At 37.0% G+C, this 27,527-nt stretch overlaps 1 protein-coding gene across 5 annotated transcripts; it reads right to left on the bottom strand.

Annotated features, from left to right (window-relative positions):
• Positions 1-1,567: 1,567 nt before the first annotated feature.
• Positions 1,568-26,794, bottom strand: LOC149501901 (uncharacterized). Of its 5 annotated transcripts, none has more exons than XM_089731385.1 (10): positions 26,669-26,794; positions 21,534-21,641; positions 20,930-21,097; positions 18,897-18,969; positions 18,052-18,164; positions 14,736-14,787; positions 13,843-13,971; positions 13,003-13,076; positions 11,106-11,157; positions 1,568-7,380 (listed from the first exon to the last, which is right to left on the bottom strand). In XM_089731385.1, exons 2-10 carry the CDS (start codon positions 21,635-21,637, stop codon positions 3,463-3,465), a joined length of 4,683 nt encoding a protein of 1,560 aa, XP_089587511.1. In that variant the 5' UTR covers positions 21,638-21,641; positions 26,669-26,794; the 3' UTR covers positions 1,568-3,462. The 5 variants fall into 5 exon arrangements, with proteins under 5 accessions (XP_089587511.1, XP_089587513.1, XP_089587512.1 ...); XM_089731387.1 differs by lacking the exon at positions 26,669-26,794 and adding an exon at positions 26,304-26,634; XM_089731386.1 differs by lacking the exon at positions 26,669-26,794 and adding an exon at positions 23,634-24,473.
• Between the last annotated feature and the right edge of the window lie 733 nt (positions 26,795-27,527).

Below are 27,527 nucleotides of genomic sequence, written 5' to 3'. Positions count from 1 at the left end.
AACCATGCTTTCTTTTTTATAATTAACTAGCGACCCGCCCTCGCTTCGCTTCGGAAACATTAAAACACACATGAAAGAAAAGAAAAAAAAACAAAAAAAAAAAAAGTAGCCTATGTTCATCAGGAATTTTTTTTCAAATCGGTCCAGTAGTTTCGGAGCCTATTCGAAACAAACAAACAAACAAATCTTTCCTCTTTATAATATTAGTATAGATGCTCTCGTAACTGTAGATGACACATTACAGGTTTACGTGCCCGTTACGATGTCCTAACAATTTCGACGGGGACTATTGCGTTTTAGGGTTAGCCGATATTACTAGAACCAAGCATTAATCACTTGCAGAATATTCCACTTTCAATCAGCAAGCCGACTTTATTATTACGCCGGGTCTTCGCTGGACTGTGGCTTTTTTGGAAGCGAAATTCGGGATGACACGTTTTCATATCTAATGACGTTTATGTTGAGACAAATTATGGAGGGTAGAGGTAAAAGCACCGTCTTGTTTAAGGGACAAGTTGAAGAAGTGTCCACCTGTAAACAGGATGTTATTGTTGAGAGACTCACCGAAATAGCGCTAGTGTAGCAAGTGGAAATTATATGAATGTAGCAGTTTTAATAGAGCGTAGTGTGCTGGGTTGAAGGGAAATTCATGGCGCAGTTTTTAAAGTCCTGCCACTTGCTACAGTGGCGCTACCTTAATTAGACCCTTTTCAGCGGACACTTTTTAACTTACTGAGATGGTTGCTCCTTACTTCTACCCTCCATAAACGAATTATTCGAATTAACAGCATCGACGGTCAAGGTGTGAAACGTTTATTAAAAATCACGAAATGCCTTCGCAAAAAAAAACATACCAGATAGTTTTCACTGCAGACTTCAACGCGAGTAGACTTTCGCGTTCACAATCAATAACTTTATGCAAAATTTAATAACAATAGAGGATAACCGAGCTTTGATCGGTTTTTTTTTTGATAAATTGTGTTTGTTAGAAATTATATTTAAATACGAATATTGATATTATTTGTTAATTACTTTCAATAAAAAAAAGTTTGTTTAAATTGATTATCGATAAAGTTGATTATTGAAAACACGAATAAAACAACATTTTCTGAAAATAAATCGTAGCTAGATCGAATTATCGTCCCCGCAATCGCCTGTATACCAAATTTTATGAAAATCGTTGGAGCCGTTTCCGAGATTCAGATTATATATATATATTTATATACAAGAATTGCTCGTTTAAAAATATAAGATAAATAAGAATATACCAATATTTTTTTCCCTACCTAATTTTTGATAGCCTAAGGGGCGATTTCAACTTTTTGCGGGCCGGTAGGTGAGCTCACGGGCTCAACCTGAGAGAATTGCTAACACTAGACCTAGCAAGAGCAGTGCTTCGCTGAATCTACTACCGGATCAGAATCGCGACCCACTGAGAAGATCCGGCGACAGCAGAAGCTTGCCACAAAACTACATCTTAATTGCACGAATTAATGGCAATGCGTGAGATATTAAAATATATATACATTATATAAAAAGCAAAGAAACAAGAAAAAAAAAACAGAAATAATAAAAAAAAACATTTTATTTAATAAGATAATCACTAAAACAAAATATCACGTTTTAAAAAACATTATTAAAAAGAGCAAAATAATATCACACGTCACAACAAATGCATATTGAAAAATAAAATAAAAACTTAAAATTAACAAAGAGCATGCAGTTTCAATTTCAAACGTAACTATTACGATATTACATTATATATTATTAAAGGATATTATACAAATGTCAAAATTATAGGGGGGAGGGAAAATGCTGACGTCTTTATATTGCTGACGATTCGAGAAATCTCCCTTCGGTTCGTTAATACACCTCAACGACAATCACTTGAGGTGTTGTCTTGACAAAGATCCATATTCAGACCAAAACTATGGACCGAAAGTATCGAGATATGCTCGAGATGCCACCAAGCTCGAATTTTGAATGCCACATCAATTAACATCAAAAACATGAGCTGTCGAATTACCATCTGCAGTCTTGGCCGAACTTTGAATTATTTCGACCCATTTCTTGAAAAAATGGTGAGCGGAGATGGGAAATGTGTCACATATGATTACAGCATTGTTTGAATACGATTTTGGTCAAAGAGGGATCAAGTAGCTCAAACGTTGGCCAAACCAAGACTAGCGGCCAGGAAGGTTAAGTTATGAATTTGGTGGGTTTATTATGAACTCATTTATTATGAGTTCCATCCATCTGGCCCAATACTAAGCTTTTGGACAACAATTGGACCATTGCCAGCGATTGCCCAAAAACTGTCAGAATGGGCCAACAGGAGAAATGTCCTGTCCCATCAGGACAAAGCAGAGCCACACACCTCTATAGTGATCGGGAAACTATGGAAGTTTAGTTGGGAAGTTTTGATGCATCCACCAATATAAGTCCGGACTGTTATAAGTTGGTGTCGACCAAGCTAATACAATATCTTTCTTGCATTATCAAACTTTCTTGATAATAAGAAATTGGCATCAAGAGATAGTGAAAATCAATTACTGAAGTTTTTCACCGATACGGACTAAAACTTCCAAGAATATTAATAAAGGCATTAATGAAACTATCCTTAAAATGACAACAAATTTTATGGAACAAAACTGAGCATCCCCGAAACGACTATTAAATAAGTCTTGAAGCTTACGTAAAAATAATGAATTTCTTTTACCCTAACCTTACACATATATGCATTCTTGGGTGTTAGCAGAGCAAGTCAATCCGTGCTTATTATAAGCAGTTTAGATTATCACACAGTTTTTATCAATAGGTAGAGCGACTGGCGGTATGGCATATTGTTAGCCCACCCGAATAGGCACACCATCCTGCAATTACTCTGCCGGGAAGCAGTCATGCGTTCCGCTATAAAGAGCGTGGCAGCCCTAATAAAATATAAGATAGATTTCGACCTAATATATCTGAAGGTGGGCGAGTGTAGGTCGTTGATATTGTAAACCCAAGAGACGAGAGTAATAAAAGACTAATTAATGAAGGACAAAGGACATCTCGCATATCCTACTATTACATCGATTTAATGTACGTAAAAATATAATCATTTTATCAAAACTAAGCTACTTCAATAACGCAGACAATCATTTTTGTACAAAAAGATCCGGCACAAACCAGCTAAAACATAGCTAATACAATATTAGAAAATCTAAGAGTATTTCTAAATACAGAGGTAGATTCTGAATTGAGAATTCTTATCCACCGGCAAGTCAGCACCACATAGTTCTTTGAGCTTAGTTCGTCTTAATGGTACTATATCTACCCACACGTAACACTAAATAAAACAAAAACATGCGTCCAACGTCGACGTAACTACAGCATATAGTGAAATGAAGAAAAATTGTCGCTTCGAACGACAAATCAAAAAAAAAGTATTTAATTACCAAACTACCCCCTTCGCGAGGTTTAATAAAAGAAAAAAATCCGCCTACCGCCAACGTAATTATTAAAGGCGCTGCCTTTAATGACATTCATAGATTCGTCATCGACGTGCAATACGAATTTACCTTTATCGTACGAGCCGATGGCGTGCATCTTCCAAACTGCAGGATTCAGACCTGGATTCTTATTCTTCAAAACTTCGAACACCATGTTCAGGTCTTCCTCCTCAGGCAATATTTCTATAGGTATCCTCAATAGTATCTTCTGTAGCCCGTTTGTATTCAAATCAGATTCGGGATCTGACACGTGAGGAGATTGGGTTTTGCTCGTCTCTATTGTGTTATCATTAAAATCTGATGCTGGAGTTTCTTTTTCAATCATTACGTCTTCATTAATCAATTCGCAATTATTATTTTCTGGTATGGCTTCGGTCGAGTCGGTTACATCCTTAGCGTTTGTATCATCTTCGCTTAAAGGCACACCTATAGTTTCCGTTTCAATTTCAACAGCTTCATTATCAGCAGCCAAAGCATCTAATTTATTTTCAATGCTGTTTTTAAGCAACTCTTCTTTATCTAGACGAATTGCTATTACTGTTTGTTCATTGTTTTCTGTTACACTTATATTGTTTTGTTGTTCTTCGAAGTTACGAATTACGCCGGAAGCATCTGTATTTTCTTCACAAATATTTTCCTGGATATAGTTAAATGTTTCTGTTGCAGAATTGTCAACAGACTTGGAATTTGTTTCCAAATTTATAGAATTATTACTTTGATCGTTATTTTCATTTGCTTTCTCATCAAATATTTCAACTTTCGTTTGTTCATCATTATTCTGTTTTGATACATTGATTATAGCCTGTTCTAGAATGTTATTAATGTTACTAAACAAATTATTGTGTTGTAGGCTTGCCTCAGTCCTGGTTACATTAACAATTTCATCATTATTATTAGAAGTATCTGCTGTAAAAATGTCACCTGAGCTGTCAGAGTTCGAATTTGGTTCCTTTGTTTGTCGTTTATCTTCACTTTGTTTATCATTATTCTTTTTTGTTACATTCATTATAGCATGTACCAGACTGTTGTTATTTATGTTACAAATAATTCCTTTGTCTTGATGATCGTCAGTGGGTCTTACACTTTCATTTCCTTTAGACGTGTCTGTTGTAGAATTATCGTTTGAACTTTCAGATACCAAAGTGATTTTAGATTCGGCTTCCGTATTAGGAATTTTAAGTCCTTTTTTATTTTTACTTTTCTTCTTATTTTTTTTTGTTTTCGTCTGATTAGTTGTCGCTTCGAGGTTTTCAATATTTGCGTACTCTTCTATTGTAGTCAATTTTTCGTAATTATTATCATAACAAGTCAGTTTCGACTTGTTATCGAGCAAAGGCATTAAATGACCCAATTTGAAGTGAACTTTACACCTCTTGCCGACCACATTTACGAAATCTTTACTAGTTATGATTTGAGCTGAAAACTTGTCGATTTGCAACACTATATTCAGATTGTTTTTTGTCTGCACAGTGCTGATTACACGCCAAAATCTAGTCCTTAGCCTGGGATTTCTTATTTGCAATGCTTCGATCACCCGTTCAGGTGTTTTAAAGGTTTGTAAAGACATACTAATTATACCAACCGCTCCTCTATACTCTGTATGCTTCAGACTTATTCCCAATCTTGAATTAACTGAGGACAGAGAATTTTCTATCCACCGCCTCGAAGCTATGTTTTGGCAAATCACAAATATTACACCGTCGAAAAGATATACATCGTGGAACACTGGTAAATTGGTGATCCCCATGACGCCTTTCTCAATGGATTCCAAAAGAATCTTCTCGAATGTTGTCTTGATCGTATTGAACAACTCCAAGTCGATACGAATCTCGGGATAATTGACCGAACCTATATACAGTTTTAGATCGTCGTCAATGAAATCAGAATAATGATCCGCACGTATTTTTGATAGAGACAAATTCTTTAGTGACGGATTAATTGGATTATAAATTTTATTTAATATTTCTTGGTTCCTTTTCTCCGATTCTGAAGTTTCTTCGGTTTTCACGCAAGCTCTCTTGCATTCCTTTAGATATTTTTGGGTACGGTCGATTATTCTGAATTCTAAAATGTGACCTTCGTACGTAGGTTTGAACTCTGAACTTTTTATAATTAATAACGATTCCGGATCCAAGCCGAACTCCCGTCTCTGTTTACCAATAACACTAGAGTAATACTTCCAGCATTCAATTTTTAAGCCAGAATAAGATTTTTTCAAAGCATTCAACACTTCTTCCGAAGCCTTATGAGCGATCTCTTTGGGCAACCGAAACACGACTCTAGTGTATCTTACAAGATCTTTTATATCCCTCACCGACAACCTTAAGCCGGTAGCTAATATCAATTTAGGCAGAACCTCCAGCAGATAATCTTTACTTTCTATACAATTGCATATGTAAATCAAAGCGCCGTTGGCTAGGTACACGTCATGAAAATGCGGCTGCATCAAACAATCGAATCTCTTCATTTTCGCGTCTTTATGTACAAAGTCTTTGAAGGCCCGTTTCATAAGTTTCATATGGGGAGCTTCTAGTTTGTCTGTCGGGTATCCTTCAAGCGTCACAGCTACCTTCAACTCCGGTTCGACGTGTAGATAATTCGTTCTCCTGTAATAAGGTTTGCCTTTACTGCTGTCCACGTACAGATTCTCTCGGAGATCAGTACTCTCAGACATGTATGACAAGGGTGCAGACGTGACATTGCTGCTGTCGGACATGAAACCGTCATTCGACGCATCCTCGACGCCGCCAAGGTCTTTCGACCAAACAAAAACTTCACGATCCTCTCCCACGTACTGGACATCCTTTAGTTTATCTAAGACTTTTTGTTGGAAAGAACTCTTTGGGGCTTCGTTTGGATCGAGAAAGTTAAACTTGAATTCTTTCTCTTCATTTTCATTAGCCTCGATGACTTTTAATACCTTTTCCACGTCAACAGCTCTATTAATCAAACTGATTTGAGAAGTTTTCGGGGTCGATTCAGCCGATTTGATTTCTGCCAAGAGTTTTACTCTAGACGCGACACTGCTGATATCCTCGTCTAAACCGGACAAGGGCTCAAAGTATATTTCTCTTTGACCGATCAAGTCGAATTCCATCTGAGAATAATCTATAACATTGTTGAATGAATAGCCTCTGACTATCTCCCCGGATACCCTGTCCATGATAAACGAAGTGATTTCAACACCGTTCATTACTTTCTGGCTGTAAATTTTCCACAAAACAGTTTTCAATTTCGGATTGAAGTATTGCAGCAATTTGAAGACATCTCTCGCTTTCATGGGCCAGCACGTACGAGGTATCTTCATGACAGCCAAATAGACGCGTTTCACGGTCGAACTCAGAAAGACAATCTTTTCCTTCATCCTCTCTTCTAGACCCGGAAAAACGCGTACGATCCAATCTCTACTCTCCAAATCTTTGCACACCACCACTATAGCACCTCGATTCAAGTAATAATCTACAAAAGACGGAGTCTCCTTAAGCAGACCATTGTGTAGCTGCATCTCTATGATGGTGTTCAGACATCGCTGAAACGATTCCATTTGCCGCAGCCGAATACTGGACTTGGGGTATCCTTCGAAAGCTATTACGACCTTCAAGCGCTCCTCGACCGCGCCCGCGTAATCAGTGCTCCTAAGCTGTATCAGCCCAGTGGTTTCGGAGTCGGAGTCATCCAGATCGCAAATGTCAAAGTGACATCTGTCAAACTGACTCGACGGATCCGTCATCGGCGCTCTACTGTCGGAAGACTTTATATCGGTTTTATTATGGATCGTAGACTTAGCTTTGTCAGCGCCGGCGCATTTATCGCATGCAGTCGTGGACGCACTGCTTTCGGAAGCTCGATCGCATGTCTTCGTCAGGCAGGAGCATAGGGTCTCGCTCTGTACAGAAACGCATTCTCGCCTCAGATTCCTTCCTTTAGATGTATGTGTATTCGCATGCATGAATACCCCGGATAACTTTTATAGATAGATATCGCCTTCTCTATTCATCTATATATTAATACGTGAAACAAATACTTTGTACCATTTTTTACGAAAATTGCGCACACACTTTCCACACTTATAATTAATATACAGAAGGAGTGCGGAAAGCAATTTTTTTTTTTTAAATGTACTTAACATATGTACTTTATATCAATAAAAAAACATCACACAGGCTACCATGTATTTGACACACACACACACACACAGACCCACACACACACACACACACACACACACACACACACACGCACGCATATATACTACATATTTTGTTTATTGTTAAAGCCTGTTGTCAAATTGAGAATAGATTAATATTGTTTGGGCAGCAGATAAAAATTAGCGACTTTTACCGTGTAGTTTAGATATTTCGTGAGGCTCACGAGAGCACCGTGGCCTGAACGAAAATACTTGTTTTATCATATTATCATATGGCGTTCAACGTATTAGGCTCACAAGAGTTGAAGACATCGAGTGGATAAAGGGATTAAGTACCATATTTAAGATTTTTGTGTTTTTAGATTGAATGAAGGTGTTATGCCCCTATAAACCATATTAGACCTTAATACTCCACGTTTAAAGTATATTTTTAGAAATTGCATGTGACGAAGGAATTGTCTACGAAAAACAAGTACAATTAACAAAAGTTTACTGACCGTTTTCTCAAAATTAACAGATTGTATCATATCCCCTTTATCCACTGATGTCTTCAATTATTAGCTAGAGTCATAGACTAACTAGAGGAAGAGGTAGACATAAGAAGAAACGGATGAATTGCGTGAAAGACGATATGTGTAAGAGGGGAGTGAGCGAAGAAATGGTATATGATAGAGGAGTATGGAAGGAGAAAACATGTTGCGCCGACCTCAGATGACTGGGAGAAGGACAGGAGAATGATGATGAAAAAGACTGACTTTCTTATTACTTACAATGTCTGTCCTTCCTTAGTTGGAAAGTACTTGTAAAAAAAATATTGCTTAGACAGGTGGACGAACTCACGGGCCACCTGGTTATATGGTTGACCTGGTATATGACCACTTATAAGTGGTCACCGGAGCCCATGGACATCAACAACGTAAATTCCGCCACCCATCTTGAGACATGACGTCGATGTCTCAATTGTATTGTGATATTTATTTTGCAGTTAGTTAAAAATGTTTTATTTTTAGAAGAAAGGACATCCAAGTTTGGTTTTATTCTTATCTCGAAAATTTATATGGTTACATAAATCGATTTTTGAAAAACAAAAAAGCAGTTTAGTTTTCCTGAAAGCATTTTTCACTATCCAATGTTCCCCACTTAATCACCTTCTTTCATAACTTATGATTCAGAGGTATATAGAAGGTACATAGAAGAAAGAGTAATAGGTATACAGAAGAATACATAGGTAAATAATGTAGAATCGTACCACATGTTGATCGATTTTATACTAACCATTTAATCGAAATTATTATCGAAAGAATGAAAATATCAAATCAATCATCAGTTCATAGTAAACGCTTTCATTAAATTTATTTATTTTAAAATCAAATGGAAGTCGTTAGCAAAGATTACGGACTTTGCATCAACCGATCCAAAACGAAGTTGATGTTTGTCGATAGAGCTGGCACAATGACACGCACTCACGAACTGCGTGACCTGGACGTGGTGCAGGAATTTGTGTACTTGGGGTCATTAATATCCAGTGACGGTGATCGTGACAGAGAGGTGGTCAGGAGGGCCCAGATGTCAAAATCAGCCGTGAAGCGATTGGAGAAAATTTGGAGAAATCGCAGCATAAACAAAAAAACTAATATAAAGCTCATGAGAACCCTCATCTTCTCCATATTCTTGTACGCTTCTGAGGCGTGGACCCTCAAGGGCCGTACCCGATCGAGAATTGACGCATTTGAAATGTGGTGTTGGCGCAAAATGTTGGGCGTATCATGGACGGAGCGCCGAACAAATGTGTCAATTCTTGAGGAGCTAAACGTCAAGACCCGTCTATCTACAATCTGTATGCAGCGTCTCCTCAAGTACTTCGGACACGTGGCCCGACAAAATCCTAAGAACTTGGAAAAATTAATAGTTGTAGGTCACGTGGAAGGAAAGAGAAGTCGAGGAAGATTGCCAACCAGGTGGACGGACATTATCAAGGAGGCCACAAACACCAGCGTCCCGGGCGCCATTAAGCAGGCCGAATGCAGGCAGCATTGGAGGAAGCTGGTGCAAAAACTGGACCAAGGTGGTCACGACCCTCAGTAATGAGGAAACGACAGAGAAGAAGAAGAAGAAGAAGAAAATCAAAAAAATGTCCTTTTTCAAAATGAATTATCATCGAATTCCTAATATTTTGAGATTATTACAAAATATATTTAACATGCTACCAATATGCATTTTATTTTCTTTTGTAAAAGAATGAAACGGCTTAGTTATATAAGATGAACGAAATGTTATCGACGAAATTTCATTAAAATCATAATTCTATTATTCTATTCATCTAAATTAAAATATTTTTAAGGTGATTTAGTCCGATGACTATTATAGTTTTATAGTGTAAGTTGATGTATAAAATAATATGTGCGTATTGTGTTGCTTTTGTTTTTTTTTGTAATTAAATTTCTAAATTTCTCTTCTCTGTTCACTTTCTAATTATATGTGATTTTGATTGCGGAAACATATTTGGTTATTGTTTTAGCAATTGTTTTTTAAAATAAATGTTTGTATTGTACTGTTTGTTTCCCAAATAAATAAATAAATTCAGACTATCGGTCGTTCTGACATGAAATGACCCGGGTGTTTAACTTATAACTCTTATAATTTTCCTGTCCAATTATAGTATTCGTTTCGGTTATAAGCGAGACGTTGACACAATTTAACCCTTGGATCGCGAACCGTCGATAAATCGACTCTCTATTGATGCGGTTAAGCGCGGAGCGTCGGAAAATCGACTATTGCGCGCTTCGATTACAGGTATGAGGTGCGGACCTATGCGGACTTGTGTTAGCATCGTCGTGGCCTAAAGGATAAGACGTCCGGTGCATTCGTATGTAGCGATGCAACGGTGTTCGAATCCCGCAGGCGGGTACCAATTATTCTAATGAAATACGTACTTAACAAATGTTCACGATTGACTTCCACGCTGAAGGAATAACATAACGTGTAATAAAAAAGCAATTAAAATTTGCGTAATTACTGGTGCTAGGACCTCTTGTGAGTCCTCACGGTCACGGTCCACCTGATGTTAAGTGGTCACCTGAGCCCATGGACATCTACGACGTAAATGCGCCACCCACCTTGACGGCTGCCCCACCCTTCAAACTGAAACGCATTACTGCTTCACGGCAGAAATAGGCAGGGCGGTGGTACCTACCCGCGCGGACTCACAAGACATCCTACCACCATTAAAGTCTATTAGATATTCCGGCGCCTTAGTGACAGAAAACGACAATTACTTCAGAGCGCCGCGTAGGGCACCGGTGACCTACACAGCAGTAAAAGATTAATACCAAATGAATATTATATACCTGTCGTATGATATCTTCTACTCGTACGAAGACGTCAAGAAAAAAAAAAACTTTCACACCTCGACCGGACAGAGTTAAATAAGACAAGTGAAAACAAAACAAAATCTGAAGACTTACCGATTCTGAACCTGCTCCAGCGAATGAAGGTTCAACCTCAGCAGAATCCGTTCTGTGGACAACGAAAAAAAAAAGTTATTAAACTTGCACTACTACACCATCACTTCATGGTGGTAGGACCTCTTGTGAGTCCGCGCGGGTAGGTACCACCACCCTGCCTATTTCTGCCGTGAAGCAGTAATGCGTTTTGGTTTGAAGGGTGGGGCAGCCGTTGTAACTATACTTGAAACCTTAGAACTTATATCTCGAGGTAGGTGGCGCATTTACGTTGTAGATGTCTATGGGCTCCAGTAACCACTTAACACCAGATGAGCTGTGAGATTGTCCACCCATCTATGCAATAAAAAAAACTAAAAAAAAATCATCATTCTTTGATAATTCATTCATCATCCAGACGGTTCGATTGTGGAATTCTCTGCCGGATGCTATGGGAAGAGCTCCAACTTTAAACTGCTTTAAAAGAATAGTGAAGGAACACTACCTATCTGCTTAGTGTTGTCTGTTTGTATAATTATTATCATATATCAGTTCCATACTGTTCATTTATTATATGTATGTAAGTATCTTATATATAAAATTCTCGTGTCACAATGTTAGTTAACATACTCCTCTGAAACAGTTTGACCGATTTTTATGAAATGCATATCCAGTAGGTCTGAGAATCGGCTACTATCTATTTTTCATACCCCTAAGTGATAAGACTTATCCACCCCTAGCATTTATTTTTTTATTTTTTTGGACATTTTTTTTTGTTATAATGAGGTATTATGTGGTTGAATGAGGTTTTGTTATTTTTATTATATATTCCCTCATCATTCACAGCACTACATACCTCTTTCACTCATTTACCACATCCTTACACACTTACAATAAGTTAGTTTTTTTTTCTACACTAGAAATTCCCTAGAAATCTTATATATGGCAAAACAATGTTTGCCGGGTCAGCTAGTATTATATGAAATAATTGATTTATATACCAATATACATACTTAAATACTAATACTAGCTGACCCAGCAAACGTTGTTTTGTCATATATAAGATTTCTAGGAAATTTCTAGTGTAGAAAAAAAAACTAACTTATTGTAAGTGTGTAAGGATGTGGTAAATGAGTGAAAGAGGTATGTAGTGCTGTGAACGATGAGGGAATATATAATAAAAATAACAAAACCTCATTCAACCACATAATACCTCATTATAACAAAAAAAAAATGTCCAAATAAAAATATAAAAATGTTAGGGGTGGACAACCCTAATCACTTAGGGGTATGAAAAATAGATAGTAGCCGATTCTCAGGCTTACTGAATATGTATAAAAAATTTCATGAGAATCGGTCAAGCGGTTTGTTTCGGAGGAGTATGGGAACGAACATTGTGACACGAGAATTTTATATATTAGAAGAAGATGTAAACGGTATATATCTGTTTATTGTATGAATATATTTTCTATATTAATATATTGTCAATAGTACACCACAACGTTCCTGCTATATTTTTATATTTTCCAGAATCTCTCTAAATTAAAAGGTTGTCTGGAAGAGATCTCTATTAGCGATAAGACCGCCTATTGTACAAATGTATCTGCTTTTTGACTGTTTTTGAATGTAAATTGTGTTTTGGTGTGCAATGAAGTGTATTCTCTCTCTCTCTGTTTCTTTTTTTCTGATATTCTTTCTATCAGCCTACAGACGTTCACTGCTGGCCATAGAACTGCTAGAAAAAAATGACATTCTGCAATCCTTCTCTATATTCTCTATAAGTGTGGGATATTTCATACTCCTCCGTCCACGCAATTTCCGTAAAAAAGGGCACAAAGTTTTTGCTCCACGTATTGATGTACAGCTTAAGCACCTCTAGTAAGTAGTATGGTTTAGCGATAAGTTAATACAGCATACGTACTCATTGGCGTTGTTCCTCACGACGATGCGACCGTCGGGCAGGACGGATCTACCGGCAGACGAATGCGGAGCCACCTGCAACAATCCGTAACCTTACGAGTTGGTGTCGGGTAGAGGAACCCATCGAGGAGGGAGACTCGATCCAATTACATCTTGTGAGTCCGCGCGGGTAGGTACCACCGCCCTGCCTATTTCTGCCCTGAAGCAGTAATGCGTTTCAGTTTGAAGGGTGGGGCAGCCGTCAAGGTGGGTGGCGCAATTACGTCGTAGATGTCCATGGGCTCAGGTGACCACTTAATACTAGGAGGGCCGTGAACTCATTAGTTCCAAGCTTATTGTTTTACAGTACAATTTTTTTATTGCCCTTGTAGGCTGACGAGCATACGGCCCACTGGATGGTAAGTGGTTACCATCGTCCATGGACTTCAGCAATGCCAAGGGCAGAGCCAGGCCGCTGCCTAGCGCTTAACAACAGCTGTAGTAACCTTTCACCTCGAAACGCATTACTAAATCACGGCAGAAATAGGCAGAGCGGTGGTACCTACCCATGCAGACTCACAAAAGGTCCTACCACCAGTAATTACGCAAATTGTAATTTTGCTGATTTTATATTTATTACACAATGTTATTCCTTCACCGTGGAAGTCAATCGTGAACATTTGTTATGTACGTATTTCGTTACAAAAATTGGTATCCGCCTACAAGATTCAAAGACCGGTGCATTGCTCAATACGAATGCACCGGACGTCTTATCCTTTAGGCCACGACGACTCAAACTGAATAACTATATCTTATTGTTTCACTCATTTCTTTCTAGCAGTTTTAAGTTTTTTTAACACACCTGTCTCTTCTCAGCATGTCGCAGGAGCAATCTCCGCTTACACATGAGCTGCTCCTCTTTGATCTTCAGCTGTTTCAGCGTGAGCATGTCCAGCTCCAAGTCAAGGTTGTCATCGTGATCCTCATGAATCTATAGAAATTATAAAATACATTTTGACTATTGAACATTCATTTATTTCAAAACAAGAGGTTACAAGGAAAATTGGTGATTCAAAATTACCACCTCATATCTTCAACGCATACCACCATATTGATGAAATAGCAGGTTTTTTATGATAAAATTTGTCCTTTCCAACTGATTTTAAACCTCTTGAGCGGTTGACATTGTGCTCAGTAAGCCAACAGCCCAGATGTGGTTGTTTAGAATTTATATTGATGCAAGCTTATTTTGAAAACATTGTTAGCGAGATTCGGGTGTCTGCCAATTATCTTGTGAATTATAATGGCTACCACAACACATCTTGGTACAAAACTAAACTGAAGAAATTTTACTACAATAATTCATGTTTCGTAAAGTTCTGTCATAGGATTACCACAAAGTAAACTTTGACTTTTCAGATAAAACTTCAAAATAGTTGTCAAAATTAACAAATTTATTTAATGTTTTCACTTTTACTTTTCAATGGTGGTATGACCTCTTATGAGTCCGCACGGGTAGGTACCACCGCCCTGCCTATTTCTGCCATGAAGCAGTAATGCGTTTCGGTTTGAAGGGTGGGGTAGCCGTTGTAACTATACTGAGACCTTAGAACTTATATCTCAAGGTGGGTTGTGCATTTACGCTGTAGATGTCTATGGGCTCCAGTAACCACTTAATACCAGGTGGGCTGTGAGCTCGTCCACCCATAAAGCAATAAAAAAAAAAATCTAGCCATCTTAAAAGTGTTTACTCACCATGTCATCAATTTCGTCAATTTCATCATTGTTCATGACATCGTCCAGATTCCTGTTAAACAAATGAAATATATGATTATATTAGAATGTTCCAATAGTTTATTCAAATAGTTGCCGCTGTAATGTCTCCATGAAGGTTGGTTGGGTTTGTTCATGTCAAGCTACGATGATTAATTGCTGTCAAATTATGACTAAAATGATTACCAGAGCTCATAGCACCAACGCAATAGTAGTAGTATGAAGTTTGAATGTAGACAGAGTCTGCTTGACTCAAGCCAGTACAGCAGTACTGTCTTTTACTCGTGTGTTCTACTTAGAGTATTGTGGTATTCTATCAATGACTTAAAGACCAATAATATACAATCTGAACATCAGGATATTATCGTTCAGTCGTGAAATGATTATTTCCCAGTTATTACAATTTGACAAAGTACTTTGCGAATGGATGCTTATTTAGGCATTTAAACACTGCACTTGACTTGATTCCTTTTGATATGGGTACCCACTGAGGAACTTGATCACCAAAAATTGCTGTCTCAATCTCGATGTCCAATGAGGTTTAAGCCGCATTTGTACCAAAAGGTCTCTCTCCTTACGCCGGAATGTAATAACAATCAAGCACTGCTAAGTAGTTGGCTGTATGAGCACTTAGTACCATTAGCAACTTTACAAATGTATCTATCTGATAGAAATTTAGGAATTTTACTACTGTTTGTAAGAGCCAAATAAAAAAAAAGAAATCAAAAAAATGTTTTAGGGTAAATTAAGTCTTCGGATGTAAAATATATTTTGTCATTAATATGCGAACTCGGTCAACATTTTCATATAGCTTACAATAAATTGTATTGTAAAAATAACCTTCAGCATAGGTAGTTGGTTTGCTGTATTTTATTACGAACAAGCCAAAATGTCTACGAAGTATATTGTTCATGTTTATCAGACGTAATATGATATGAATATATTAAATTTCATACAAAAAACTGTCGACTTACGCATTCGAACACGACACGGAATTCAAAAACTTATTCATAAGCATTATTGAAAGATTACGTAGAAACGTAAAGTCAAACAAGTTATTTAAATATTAGATTTACGAACTTTTTTAAGGAAAGTTTCAAATTACTAAAAATTTCACTTCACCTAACTTCACTTTAAGTATTAACGACCATTTTGATTTTGAAAAACTTAACCAGCGATCTGCGAAACTACGGCCAATCAAAGCGTACCATGACATGGGGTAAATTGGGATCCTGGGGTAAATTGGGACAAACCTGCGAATGATTCTCAAAGTACCTGTAGCACGGAATCTACCTAATTTTGTTTATGTTAATATTTATCAATGTATAGAAGAAAAACCAAGTTAACTATGGAAGTACTAAATATGAGTTAAGTTGGTCCCAAAAATTCGTCAAAATAAATTGAAAATAGTGGTTGAAAAGTGCGTTTTAAAACAGCTTAAAGAACTTTTAAAAAAAGTAATATTATCGTTGTTTTTTCAATAAGATCACAGTTTATATAAGTTTTTAATACACCTCGAAATACCACAACAAACGGTAAGTTGCAATATTCTTATTTTAAATACAATATTTCGACAACATAAAAAATGTATATTTTTTCCTTCCTTTTTGGGGAAAATTGGGACGTATGTGGGGTAATTTGGAACGAGACTGGAAAAATTAGGGACGAGAAAACACAAAATTGGAACGCCAAAAGACAAAATAGGGATGGCTTGTTAGGGTTGTCACTGATATCTTATAATAGATTTTTTTAGCCTATACTATCACTCAATTGCGTGATGTAAAGAAGGTTAATGTGTTTATCAGTTAGTTTATGTAAGTACTATAGGTAAAAGAAAAGTATATATATAATTACATTTTTTCGCGACATTTACCTTGTAATATCTGCCCGATCGTATGTCCTTTATAGCATAAAATAAAATTAAAAAGAACTCAAACGAATCAAAACTTTTGTTATTTCAGAATCTATTCACGCGTCGAATCATGATTTTGTTAACATTCACAACGCACAGACAAATAAAAACAGGCCTCAGATTTTAAATGTAACATTAATTAAAAATCCGAGATATCTAGGTTCCAATTATGAGTGAGTGAATTAAATTGAGTTTAGTTATTTAGCATATAAAAAATTTCTTATAATTTTGTTATTATAGGCAGTAATCAGATAAATCTGCTTTTTTATCTTATTCACCTGATATCTTACTCTTGCTCAAAGATTATTTTGAAAATGTTGATTAAATAAAATTGTATTATTGCATTTCCAGTCCTTTTGTTTTCTATTTTTTATTCTATTTTATGATTTTGTTTTAGAGTTGTGATTTTTAAGGAAATTAAATAATAATTTTCTAAAATATAACATGCAGATACTTTTTTTGATCATTGTATTGTTGATTATCATTCACGTCACATCGCTTCGGAATAGAAACCAGCTTAATTTACACTATGTTGTGTATTGTGCTTAAATTATGGATTGTATTCATCATTTCGGTCCATATAAATAATTGTATGGCACCTACCTACCTATATATCGCAGTACCGCGAACTGACAACCCTTACAAATATCCCAATTCAACCCTTACCCGTGTCAATTTACCCCGAATGCGGGGAAAATTGGGATGGCCATTATTTTTCCGATTATTTCTTTAAATTGAATAATTAAAATAATGTAACGGTTTTTATCACCTAGGTACGCTCAAGACTCAACTTATTTCTTTGGTTGGGCAGTGACTATTTAATTGGAACTATTTTAAAATTCAATCTGAAGTTCGATTTTGTCCCTATTTACCCCATTTTACGGTATTATTCGCAGCGGAATGAGATTGGCGGGAAATTAAAATCCAATAACCTCTAAGTATTTCTGTAGTTTTTTTTTGTTGCTGGTCCAACTACAAAGGGTTTAGAAATATACAGCCTAAATTTCAGATTTATTCCATTCAACTTTCAGGTTAGGTTCTTTTTAAATACTTTACAAAATGGTGGTAGAGGTGTCACCTTACCATTTTCAGACTAATCATTTACTCTTATTTAATTTCCATAGGCAAAGGCCTATGTCGGCCGAGAAACATTGGTTTACAACCTGGGGAAAGCCATTGCACCTATAAATTTAACATGGCAAAGTATGTGGTGGTGATAAGTATGTAGTAGTATGTAGTAGTGCATGTATGAGCGCTATTCAATTGGTCAATGAGCTCCAACAACTGCTGAAAAGTTATCGACTCTGATAATTTTTTTTTTAAATATTCGACTAAAGTTACAATTACATACATTTCTCTAAATCTTTAAAAAAAGTCTAATCATACCTCATATTCCATCCCTTGCTGCTGATACTGGATGCTTCATCTCTACTACAATGACCATTTCGTGACGTGCTGTAATTCCTGTCTTTATTATCATGTTGCGTTTTCCGAATCGTCTAAAAAAAATATCATAAGCTTTCTCAGAATCACATCGTGATCACAGATCTACAGATCTACAGATCACATTTGCTTCAACTTTTTTTTAGTATCAGTAACCACTTTAAACCTTCGGGAGATTTTGCGTCATGTCATCTTAGTTATAATCACGAACCACTTGCATTCCTTTTGAGAGTGCTAAGTAATGAAGGTCTCATCCACCTTAGTCCGGATAACCACCACTCAAACAGCCCATACTTGTATGCGCTGGACCATTGCACTCTTCACGTAGATCTTGGCCCATCGGAAGTTCATTCGATGTGTATCATGATAGGGATAAAGCTGGACATTCAAGAACTCACAAGCACAAATTGTAACCAGTATGATTTTATTTCTACCACATACTGTTTAATATTGCATTTTTAGTGTCATTGCATTAGTCCCAAGTATCCTGCTGTGCTAGGAGAACCATTGACTAATATACACATTATTTGTTTATACATAATATGTAGGTAGTAAGCACCCAAAACACTAAACGAGCCTGTTCGTCACACAAATGTCTGCCCAATGTGGGAATCGAACTCACAACCCTCAGCCCAGCAGACAGAGCCGCTAACTATTGCACTATGAAGTTAATTATAACTTATCTGATGTTTCATTAGAAGCTTTAGTCTTCGATTCGTGAATTCCAAAAGAAATATTAAAGTGCTAAGACTTTTGCTATTCAAATACAAAAAACTATTTGTGTTCACCTTATGAGCTATGGATATCTTCAGGTTCAGAGGTTCGGAGCCGTTCATTTTCATCATGGCCAGTTTGGCTTCACTGTAAAAAAAAAAGCAATTAATAATTGAGCTTAAGCGGGTTATTAAACACGAGTAAAAACTATCCCACATTTTGCACAGCTTTTATAGCACGGTGATTTATATCCTTGAAAATTTGCAATCATAGTCTCATTGTTTATGATGCTATCACATTTAAAATCTCTTCACTCTGTGGACAGTGTTTTGCGCTAAATAAGCTATAGAATATATTATTTTCAGTTTAATTTTATTTTTTTATTATTGCTTAGATGAGTGGACGAGCTCACAGCCCACCTGGTGATAAGGTGGTTACTGGAGCTCATAGACATCTACGACGTAAATGCGCCACCCACCTTGAGATATAAGTTCTAAGGTCTCAGTATAGTTACGATCGGTAATAATTTACGCAACGTAGTCCGTATTAATCTTTATTTCTGTGATAAGAAGTCTGTGCAACCAGCAGTGGCATAGCTGTGTCATCTGATGAGAGCAGTGGAAAATTCACAGGAAGGGTCCAATATGTCCAAATCGTAATGTATTTTTTTAATAAATCACTGATTTAGTTGCCCCTCAAAAATATTACTAATATCATGATCATTTTTGTGGAACATCTAATAAATAGAACTTTAAAAAGCTTAGATACACATCATTTTAGTAAAACTAGGTATTGCAGGCAGTTTTGCCTGTGTGATCAAGGAAATGTTAGTGTATTTTCCCATGGTAGTGAGATGTTTCTTCGGGTTTTGTCGCTCTAGTGGCCTTATACTATAACAATATCGTGTCAATTTGTTGCTTCGTTTCAACATGACGGAAGGATAAACAATTAAATACATTTTCACATTATTAATCTTAAATAATGATATTCATATTATAAAATATAAGAAAACAATAATAAAATAAAATACTAATAATAGTTAACCAATTTTATATGTAATTCTTTTAGTTACATCCATGTTAGATATACTTCAATTAGAATACTGGACTTTTTGGAGGGAACGCGATGAGTGAAGTTGTGTGATTTGTTTTATTTTGTTATTTAGTGTTTCTTCAGGTTTAAATGTGTGACAACGGTGGTTTATTAACTGTTTAGTATCTGTGAAAGTGCACAAATGTGGGAAAATCAAACAAAACCGCTGAACGTAACTTCTCGGGGATCTTCCAAAAAGTTCATTGAAAAAGTCTCAGTAAATGACCACCATTTTACTGTGATTATATTTTATCCCATATCATCTCATCTCATTTCATTTCAGTTGATTAATGTCTCAAATCTTCATTTCACTTCACTCCATATTACCATTTTTCATAAAAATGAATATAATAAGATTTAAATAAGATTTGATCTAAAGGTCGTAGTTACCAGGTAATCAAAACCCTTAAAAAAATTTGAATACTTCAGTTACAGCTATATTAGAATTTTAAAAACCTTAAATTATTTTTACTACTTTTTTTTTAATTCTACGTTAGTTAGTTCGCAGACCCTTTGGGCCGGGGGCTTGTGCCATTTACTCAGCCCCGCCAACCTATAGTTTAAGGTCCTAGTAACAAGAGTGCATTTTTTTGAAAATCGTGAAGTTATGACAGTGCTAAACAGCACCATCTCTGGGTAAATAGTGTTTCAAGTGGCGCCATCTAGTTGTGGAACTAGAAAGGGGTGGCCGTTTCGGTGCTAACCAGCGCCATCTCTGGGTAAATAGCGTTTCAAGTGGCGCCATCTAGCTGTAGAACCAGAGAGATTTTTTCAAGTGGCCCCATCTAGTTGTGGAACTAGGATGGCCGTTTCGTAAAGATTGCTTTAATTAGTTTTATAGCGATCTTTTACTCGTCGGGCAACTTTTTGCGCGTTATAAGCATTCGATGTTGCTTGAGGAGAGTGCCCAGCAGTGGGCAACGGCTCGGCTGTTCCCCCAACATAGCACGAGACGCCAATGACTCCAATATATGGGCTGTACGCACGTCTGCCTATAAAGACATAATAAACTCACCTAGCAGTCTCGAATTGCACTATGGCGAATCTCTTGTTAGGATTTTTGCTCAAGCGGGCGCTTAGAACTTTTCCGTGCTTCGAGAAGGCGGCGCGAATGCCGTCCTCGCTCAGACCTCTCGGTATGTTGATTATGTACAGCTTCGTGTGGTCAAGCTGCACTTGTTCCCTTTTGAGAAAGAAAAAAAGTAATTATTATTATTCTTCAAATTATGCGGCGTGCGTTCGCGCTAGTTACCCCTGAGTGTACACGAGTTAAGAACGTTTTTAATTAGAAAAAAAATCCCGCTACCCGCCGGCGGAATTCGAACACGGACACCTTCGCGTCGCTCGATACGAGCACACCGGCCGCTTTATCCATCGGTGTGCGTAGTGCGAGTTTTTTAACGTTCTCGATAGCGTAAAAGTTAACACAATTCTGTATGGAGTCAGAACGTTTGCCACGTCTGCCGCTAGGGGCGCTGTTCCGAATGCATACCAATTTGAGTTACATTTTACGCTACCGAGAGCGTTAAAAAACTCGCACTAAGCACACAGGCCTCGACGACTTAACACTGTAAAAGCGAAGCATATAAGCAAAAGTCGTACAGTAAATTTATACGTACCCGGCATTATCGTCGGCGTATTGCACGTCATACGTGTGTTCGTTAAAATCGTCCCTCATCGGGTCCCACTCCCGGCGCCTCTGAGGCCTACTGTGATTCGACATTATCCTGAAAAACAAAAAATATCACCATTTCAAATGGTATTACATAAAAGAGTCAAACGGGTTCACTACCAACCCGATGCAGTGGAAGCGTCAGCTTTCTAATAAAAAAAAATAATCATTTTTTTTTTCCTTTGACACGAACTATCATAACCTGGACCAGTTTGTGACATTAATATAGAACATACAGATACGTTTTTTTTTAAAAACGTCATATCTACCTTTGAACACAATAGCTGTAGAACTACAGAACCAAAAAAGCCCGGATCCCGATTGTTATGTATATTTTTTAAAATTTAAATCAAAGCGAGCAATGTATTCGATAATCAACTGGCTTTGTCATATGTTCGATCTCTTTTGTGAACCCCACCACCGCGTCACTAGTCGAGGCGCAATGTTCAAAGACAGTCAAGTCCTGCTACCACTTACCTCTTTGACCACATATCTAAAGTCCTCGCGATCAACTTCAACGACGAACTAACAGCAATGTAATACAAATATCAGACTAGTACATTCAATTTTAAATCTGCGTAATCACTTGAGCAAAAGCAGCACTATGTCCTGGCTTCAGAAACTAATGAACAGTCGTAGCCGCTATTTAGGACCGAGAGAGAATCTCTACAGCGCAGTTATCTAGTTCAATGAACCGACTAGCGACAGTGGCGCATCCGGATCGATCGTCAGGACCTACTTACTGCGCATGCGTGGCGTGATCGATTCGCTCTTTAACCCCAGACGGGCGTTAACGAGACGAGGGATGGAGGCGGGAGGGGTCCAGCCTCTAAATGAAATAATTAAAAAGCATTTACTCCTGTTGCTTGACTAAGACTTGGGGGCGATCCGCAGACACTAAGCATAGGATTAAGGCTATTTTCACGCAATTTTTATTAAACAGAACAAGTTCATTGGTCGTTTCTGATCGTACATGGCCAAAAATAGGGGCTTAGCATGTTTTCAATATGTAATTTTATATAATGGAAATAATATGGAATGTTGATAAATAGGCAAACGTGGATTCCGAATATGGAAGTCATGCGCCATCTTGAAATTATACATATATATTTTTTCTTCTATTCATGAAATGGACGAAGGAAATGATGAAAACCACCGAAAGTAATATAGGGTACGCAGGCTTCACGCCGGATCTTCTCAGCAGGTCGCGATTTCGATCCGATACTAGATTCTGCGAAGCACTGCTTTTTCTAGGGCTAGTGTTAGAAATTCTCTCAAGTCGAGCCCGTGAGCTCACCTACCCGTCTGGGCGTAGCTGGAATGACCCCTTAGAATACCAACGAATAGGTATGTGAAAAAAAAGGTAGGTATTATGAGGAAGCGAGTTTTGCACACCAGAAATCGAACCGGGGTACGGTAATGTCAGGGCGGCAATCGATGCGCACGCGCGACGTGCGCCGCTGACTCGATATAATGGCGAACGATACGATCTCAACGAAATCGATTTTTAATAGCCTACTTGTATTGCGTATTGGTAATCGGTGGGTCACAAAAGCACTGGAGTGGAGACCTCGTACTGGACGTCGTAACGTGGGCAGACAGCCAACGAGATGGACCAATGACCTGGTTAAAGTGGCTGGTAGGGACTGAATGAGAAACCCGAGAGACCTACACTCAGCATTGGGTGGACACGCCTTGAAAGAGAGATTGCTTATTGGAAGGCCTGTTGGTACCACCACCCGATCTACATTATTTTTTTTTATTGCCCTTGTAGGCAGACGAGCATACGGCCCAACTGATGGTGAGTGGTTACCGTCGCCCATGGACTTCAGCAATGCCAGGGGCAGAGCCAAGCCGCTGCCTATCGTAAAATTTCTATTGATATACATCCCAATTGATGTATATCGTGGATGTGCTCTGGAGCTTGTCTACTCATCTAGGGCTAGAAACTGATGATACATACTTATCTGTAAAACTGAAAGAACCACACACATAGTGCTTTCAAAAGTTGACAGAATGCATATCAGAAAAAAAAATTTTTTTTTACCTGATTTAATGTGCAGAAATGACAAGACACACGAACGTTCAGAGCATGGTTTCCTAGCTTCAACTTCTTGCAGAGCACTTGGATAGTTCGATACCAAGCGACAAAATGACCGAAAGATTGAACTAGGGAGCGAATGAGAGACTACGGAAATGAAATATTGATTGAATGACTTGAGTAAGGAATGAACGATTGAGTGAATGATCTGAACAGGGAATGAGCGATAGAGTGAATGACGTGAATAAGGAATGAGCGATTGAGTGAATGATCTAAACGAGGAATGAACGATTGCGTCAATGATGTGAAAAAGGAATAAACGACTGAGTGAATGAAGTAAATACGGATAGAACGATTGAGCGAATGATGTATACAAGGAATAAAGAACCGAGTGAAAGAAGTGCATAAAGAATAAACGACAAAGTGAATGATATGAATAGGGAATGACCTATTGAGTGAGTGATATGGATAAGGAATGAACGTTCGAGTGTATGATAGGAATAATAAATGAAGGATTGAGTGAATGATTGGAATAATATATGAACGATTGATGAATGGTATTAATAAAAAAATCAATGTTTGAGAGAATGGAAAAATAAATTATTGATTTAACATGTGCATCCAATGATTTTCTAGAAAACTAAGAACGCCGTTTGATTCTACACTTGCCTGTTGCTTTTTCTAAACTACCACTTGAGCTGTTATTGGACTGTTACAAGTAATTTACAATTACACCTAGTAACTACAATTACTATTTATATTTAACATCACAAACTATTTAAAAAATAAGCTCTTGTATTTGGAATTTAATGTTGAAATTAAATTTAAATTAATTTAAGTCATGTAGAACCATGCAGGATAAGAGGAAATATTGTGCCGACACCGGGTGACTTAGGATGAAGTAAATAAAAATTAAAACAAAGAAAATTATAATTTTCTGCCCTAATATATATATGTATACTTATATATTTTTATTGCCCTTGTAGGCAGACGAGCATACGGCCCACCTGATGGTGAGTGGTTACCGTCGCCCATGGACTTCAGCAATGGCAGGGGCAGAGCCAAGCCGCTGCCTACCGCTATCAAATCAATATCAAATACTTGATTACAAAAATAAATGTGACCGCTGAGATTGACTGAGTTATTAGCAACAAGTGAATGAATAGATAAACAAATTGGACGTATTTTATGATTCAGTTAAGAAAAAACTATAATGAAACCTTTTATTATTGCATATATCTTTAAGACATCATCTGACTGCATCTTTGACTATAACAATAAAGCTGTTGTAGAGTTTGGCAATGAGTATTTTCTTAATAACCTGCCCTGATATGCTGCTGCTGTGCCTAAATATATGAATATTTCTTAAACTGACTCACGTGTCCCTTAAAGTTTACATTAAAAAAATTTATGAAGTGCAAGTTTTTTTTATTTATTTTTTATTGCTTATAAGGATGGACGAGCTTGCAGCCCACCTTGAGATATCAGTTCTAAGGTCTAATTATAACGGCTGTCCCACCCTTCAAACCGAAACGCATTACTGCTTCACGACAGAAATAGGCAGGGTGGTGGTACCTACCCGTGCGGACTCACAAGAGGTCCTACCACCAGTAATTACGCAAATTATAATTTTGCGGGTTCCATTTTGATTACACAATGTTATTCCTTCACAGTGGAAGTCAATGGTGAACATTTGTTGAGTACGTATTTCATTAGAAAAATTGGTACCCGCCTACGGGATTCCAACACTGTTGCATCGCTCAACACAATTGTACCGGACGTCTTTAAACTTTAGGCCACGACGACTTCACAAGTAAGCAACACTAAATACATTTCGAGAGCTATTATAACAACCAAAAGAATAGGAACAAACTAAGTATATGATAAAGATTTGTTTTTTTCGATGATCCAAGCATTCTTAGAAGATTACTTTACAGGGCAAAAAAGCTTACTTCTGATTTGAAGTAATTTATAAGCTATATTTGAATCTAATATATTAACTGCTACTAATACTAAGAAACCATGTTAGTAAATTATTATTTTGGAGTTGTAGCTACAAGAATATAAGTACTAGTGTTTTTTTTTTGTTTACAATAGCTGTAGCACTACTCTACAGAGAATTTATGATGGTGAACATATGCAGCGTATTAGTACATAACTGAGCAAACTCAAAAAAAATTACTGGTGGTAGGACCTCTTGAGAGTTCGCACGGGTAGGTACCACCACCCTGCTTATTTCTGCCGTGAAGCAGTAATGCGTTTCGGTTTGAAAGGTGGGGCAGCCGCTGTAACTATACTTGAGACCTTAGAACTTATCTCGCTTATGTCTCAAAGTGGGGGCGCATTTACGTTGTAGATGTCTATGGGCTCCAGTAACCACTTAACATCAGGTGGACTGTGAGCTCCTCCACCCACCTAAGCAATAAAAAAAAAAACCTTGTTAACAATAGGTATTCATTTAAGAGAAGAAAAGTTTTATTCCAAGCAAAAGGTCTTACAAATCAATACTGTGCAAATAGAAATCTCAGTTGATGCAAGACAAAGGAGCTGAAAGTATTCCGATTTTTTTACTATTAAATGTTTGTATAAATAAACATTGTATTACTACTTTTTCTGCTTCTAGAAGTGTATCATGAAATACAAACGACATTATAATGAATACTAGTTACGACTTACTGTTTCGATGCGGAGTATTCTTTACGTAAACGCCGAAAACCCGGACGAGGTTTTTTTTAAGAAATAATTCTTTGAACGCGTATTTTTGAAACAGGCAAAGCAGAGAGAGAGAGAGATGTGTAGTAGGTAATGATTTACTGCAGGATCAAACACTGCAGTGCTTTAAGATATGGCCCGGACGAGGTCCTTGCAGTCAGCAACGAAAATCGTTAATCGACACATGCGCTTTACAGAGGATGCGCGTTAAACCGCTCCATTGGCCTCAGTCAGAAACATCTAAACTATATAATGAAAACTAACTAAAACTATATAATTTTAGATATTATTCACTGCTTCAACTTTATCTAAAAGTTTATGAGACTTACCGTACGTAAAAGAACAAGAAACGATGAAGAAATCTCTGTTAGCCGGTTACAATGGTTTGTTGACAAGGAATTGTCAAAAATTCAAATCTTTGAAGCTTCCAAGGTAAAATACCTAATAAAAAAAGTTCAATCAGTTTTATTGAGCCCTGGCTTCTACAGATTGGTATTTACTGCAAAAATAAATTTAAAGTACATAATATCATGATTATCTCACAAGAAAATAATTTTTCATTTAGAAGATATTATTTTAATTTGTTTTTATTTTTCCTGATCTGAGAAAAGAGACATCTCAAATAATCGAAAAAGCTTGCATGTATGGGCTATGTCCTCTTTGCCTTAACATGTAGGCGAACTGGGTTAAAAATCTAGATTAAATGATCACAATGGAGCAACAAAATAGTCGCTGAAATACACAAGGAGGTCTTCATGCCGTAATTTTGTCTAAAATAAATATAGTTATTTGACGAAACCTGAAACACACCAATGACATTTACAAAATAAGCTTGTATAAAATGTAAGTTCCGAACGATAGCATTTATTTCATCAATCTACACTTAAATAATAATAGCACTAGCTAAACTGGGTACATGGGTGGGTAGGTTTCTACTTATCTTCCCATAGCTGTATTTTGCCCAAAAGCTTCATGCGTTTAATTAATGTCAGAGCAATTAATTTCTTTTTTTTTCTTTCAACGATTAAGGGATTAGAAGAATCCTGCATTAATATATATTTAAATTCTTTATGACTATGAATATGAATATAATTTATGAATATTATATTATTATAAATTGACATGTTAGTAATCTTCAATAAATACTATATTTATTTTATATTTGCACACTTTGTAATCAAGTAAGAA

The sequence above is a fragment of the Bombyx mandarina genome, chromosome 11 (assembly GCF_030267445.1).
Source record: "Bombyx mandarina strain Sakado chromosome 11, ASM3026744v2".
In the NCBI taxonomy this organism is placed as follows: Eukaryota; Metazoa; Arthropoda; class Insecta; order Lepidoptera; family Bombycidae; genus Bombyx; species Bombyx mandarina.
Note: the sequence above shows the minus strand (reverse complement) of the source record. Positions and strands in the feature narration are given on the sequence as shown.

What these genes read in the sequence shown, in the direction of transcription:
- LOC149501901 (XM_089731384.1), bottom strand. An exon ending in GACATGCTGAGAAGAGACAG is followed by an intron (nt 13,077 to 13,842) that starts GTGTGTTAAAAA and finishes GGATTGTTGCAG; the next exon opens with GTGGCTCCGCATTCGTCTGC. An exon ending in CTGGAGCAGGTTCAGAATCG is followed by an intron (nt 7,381 to 11,105) that starts GTAAGTCTTCAG and finishes GTTTCTGTACAG; the next exon opens with AGCGAGACCCTATGCTCCTG.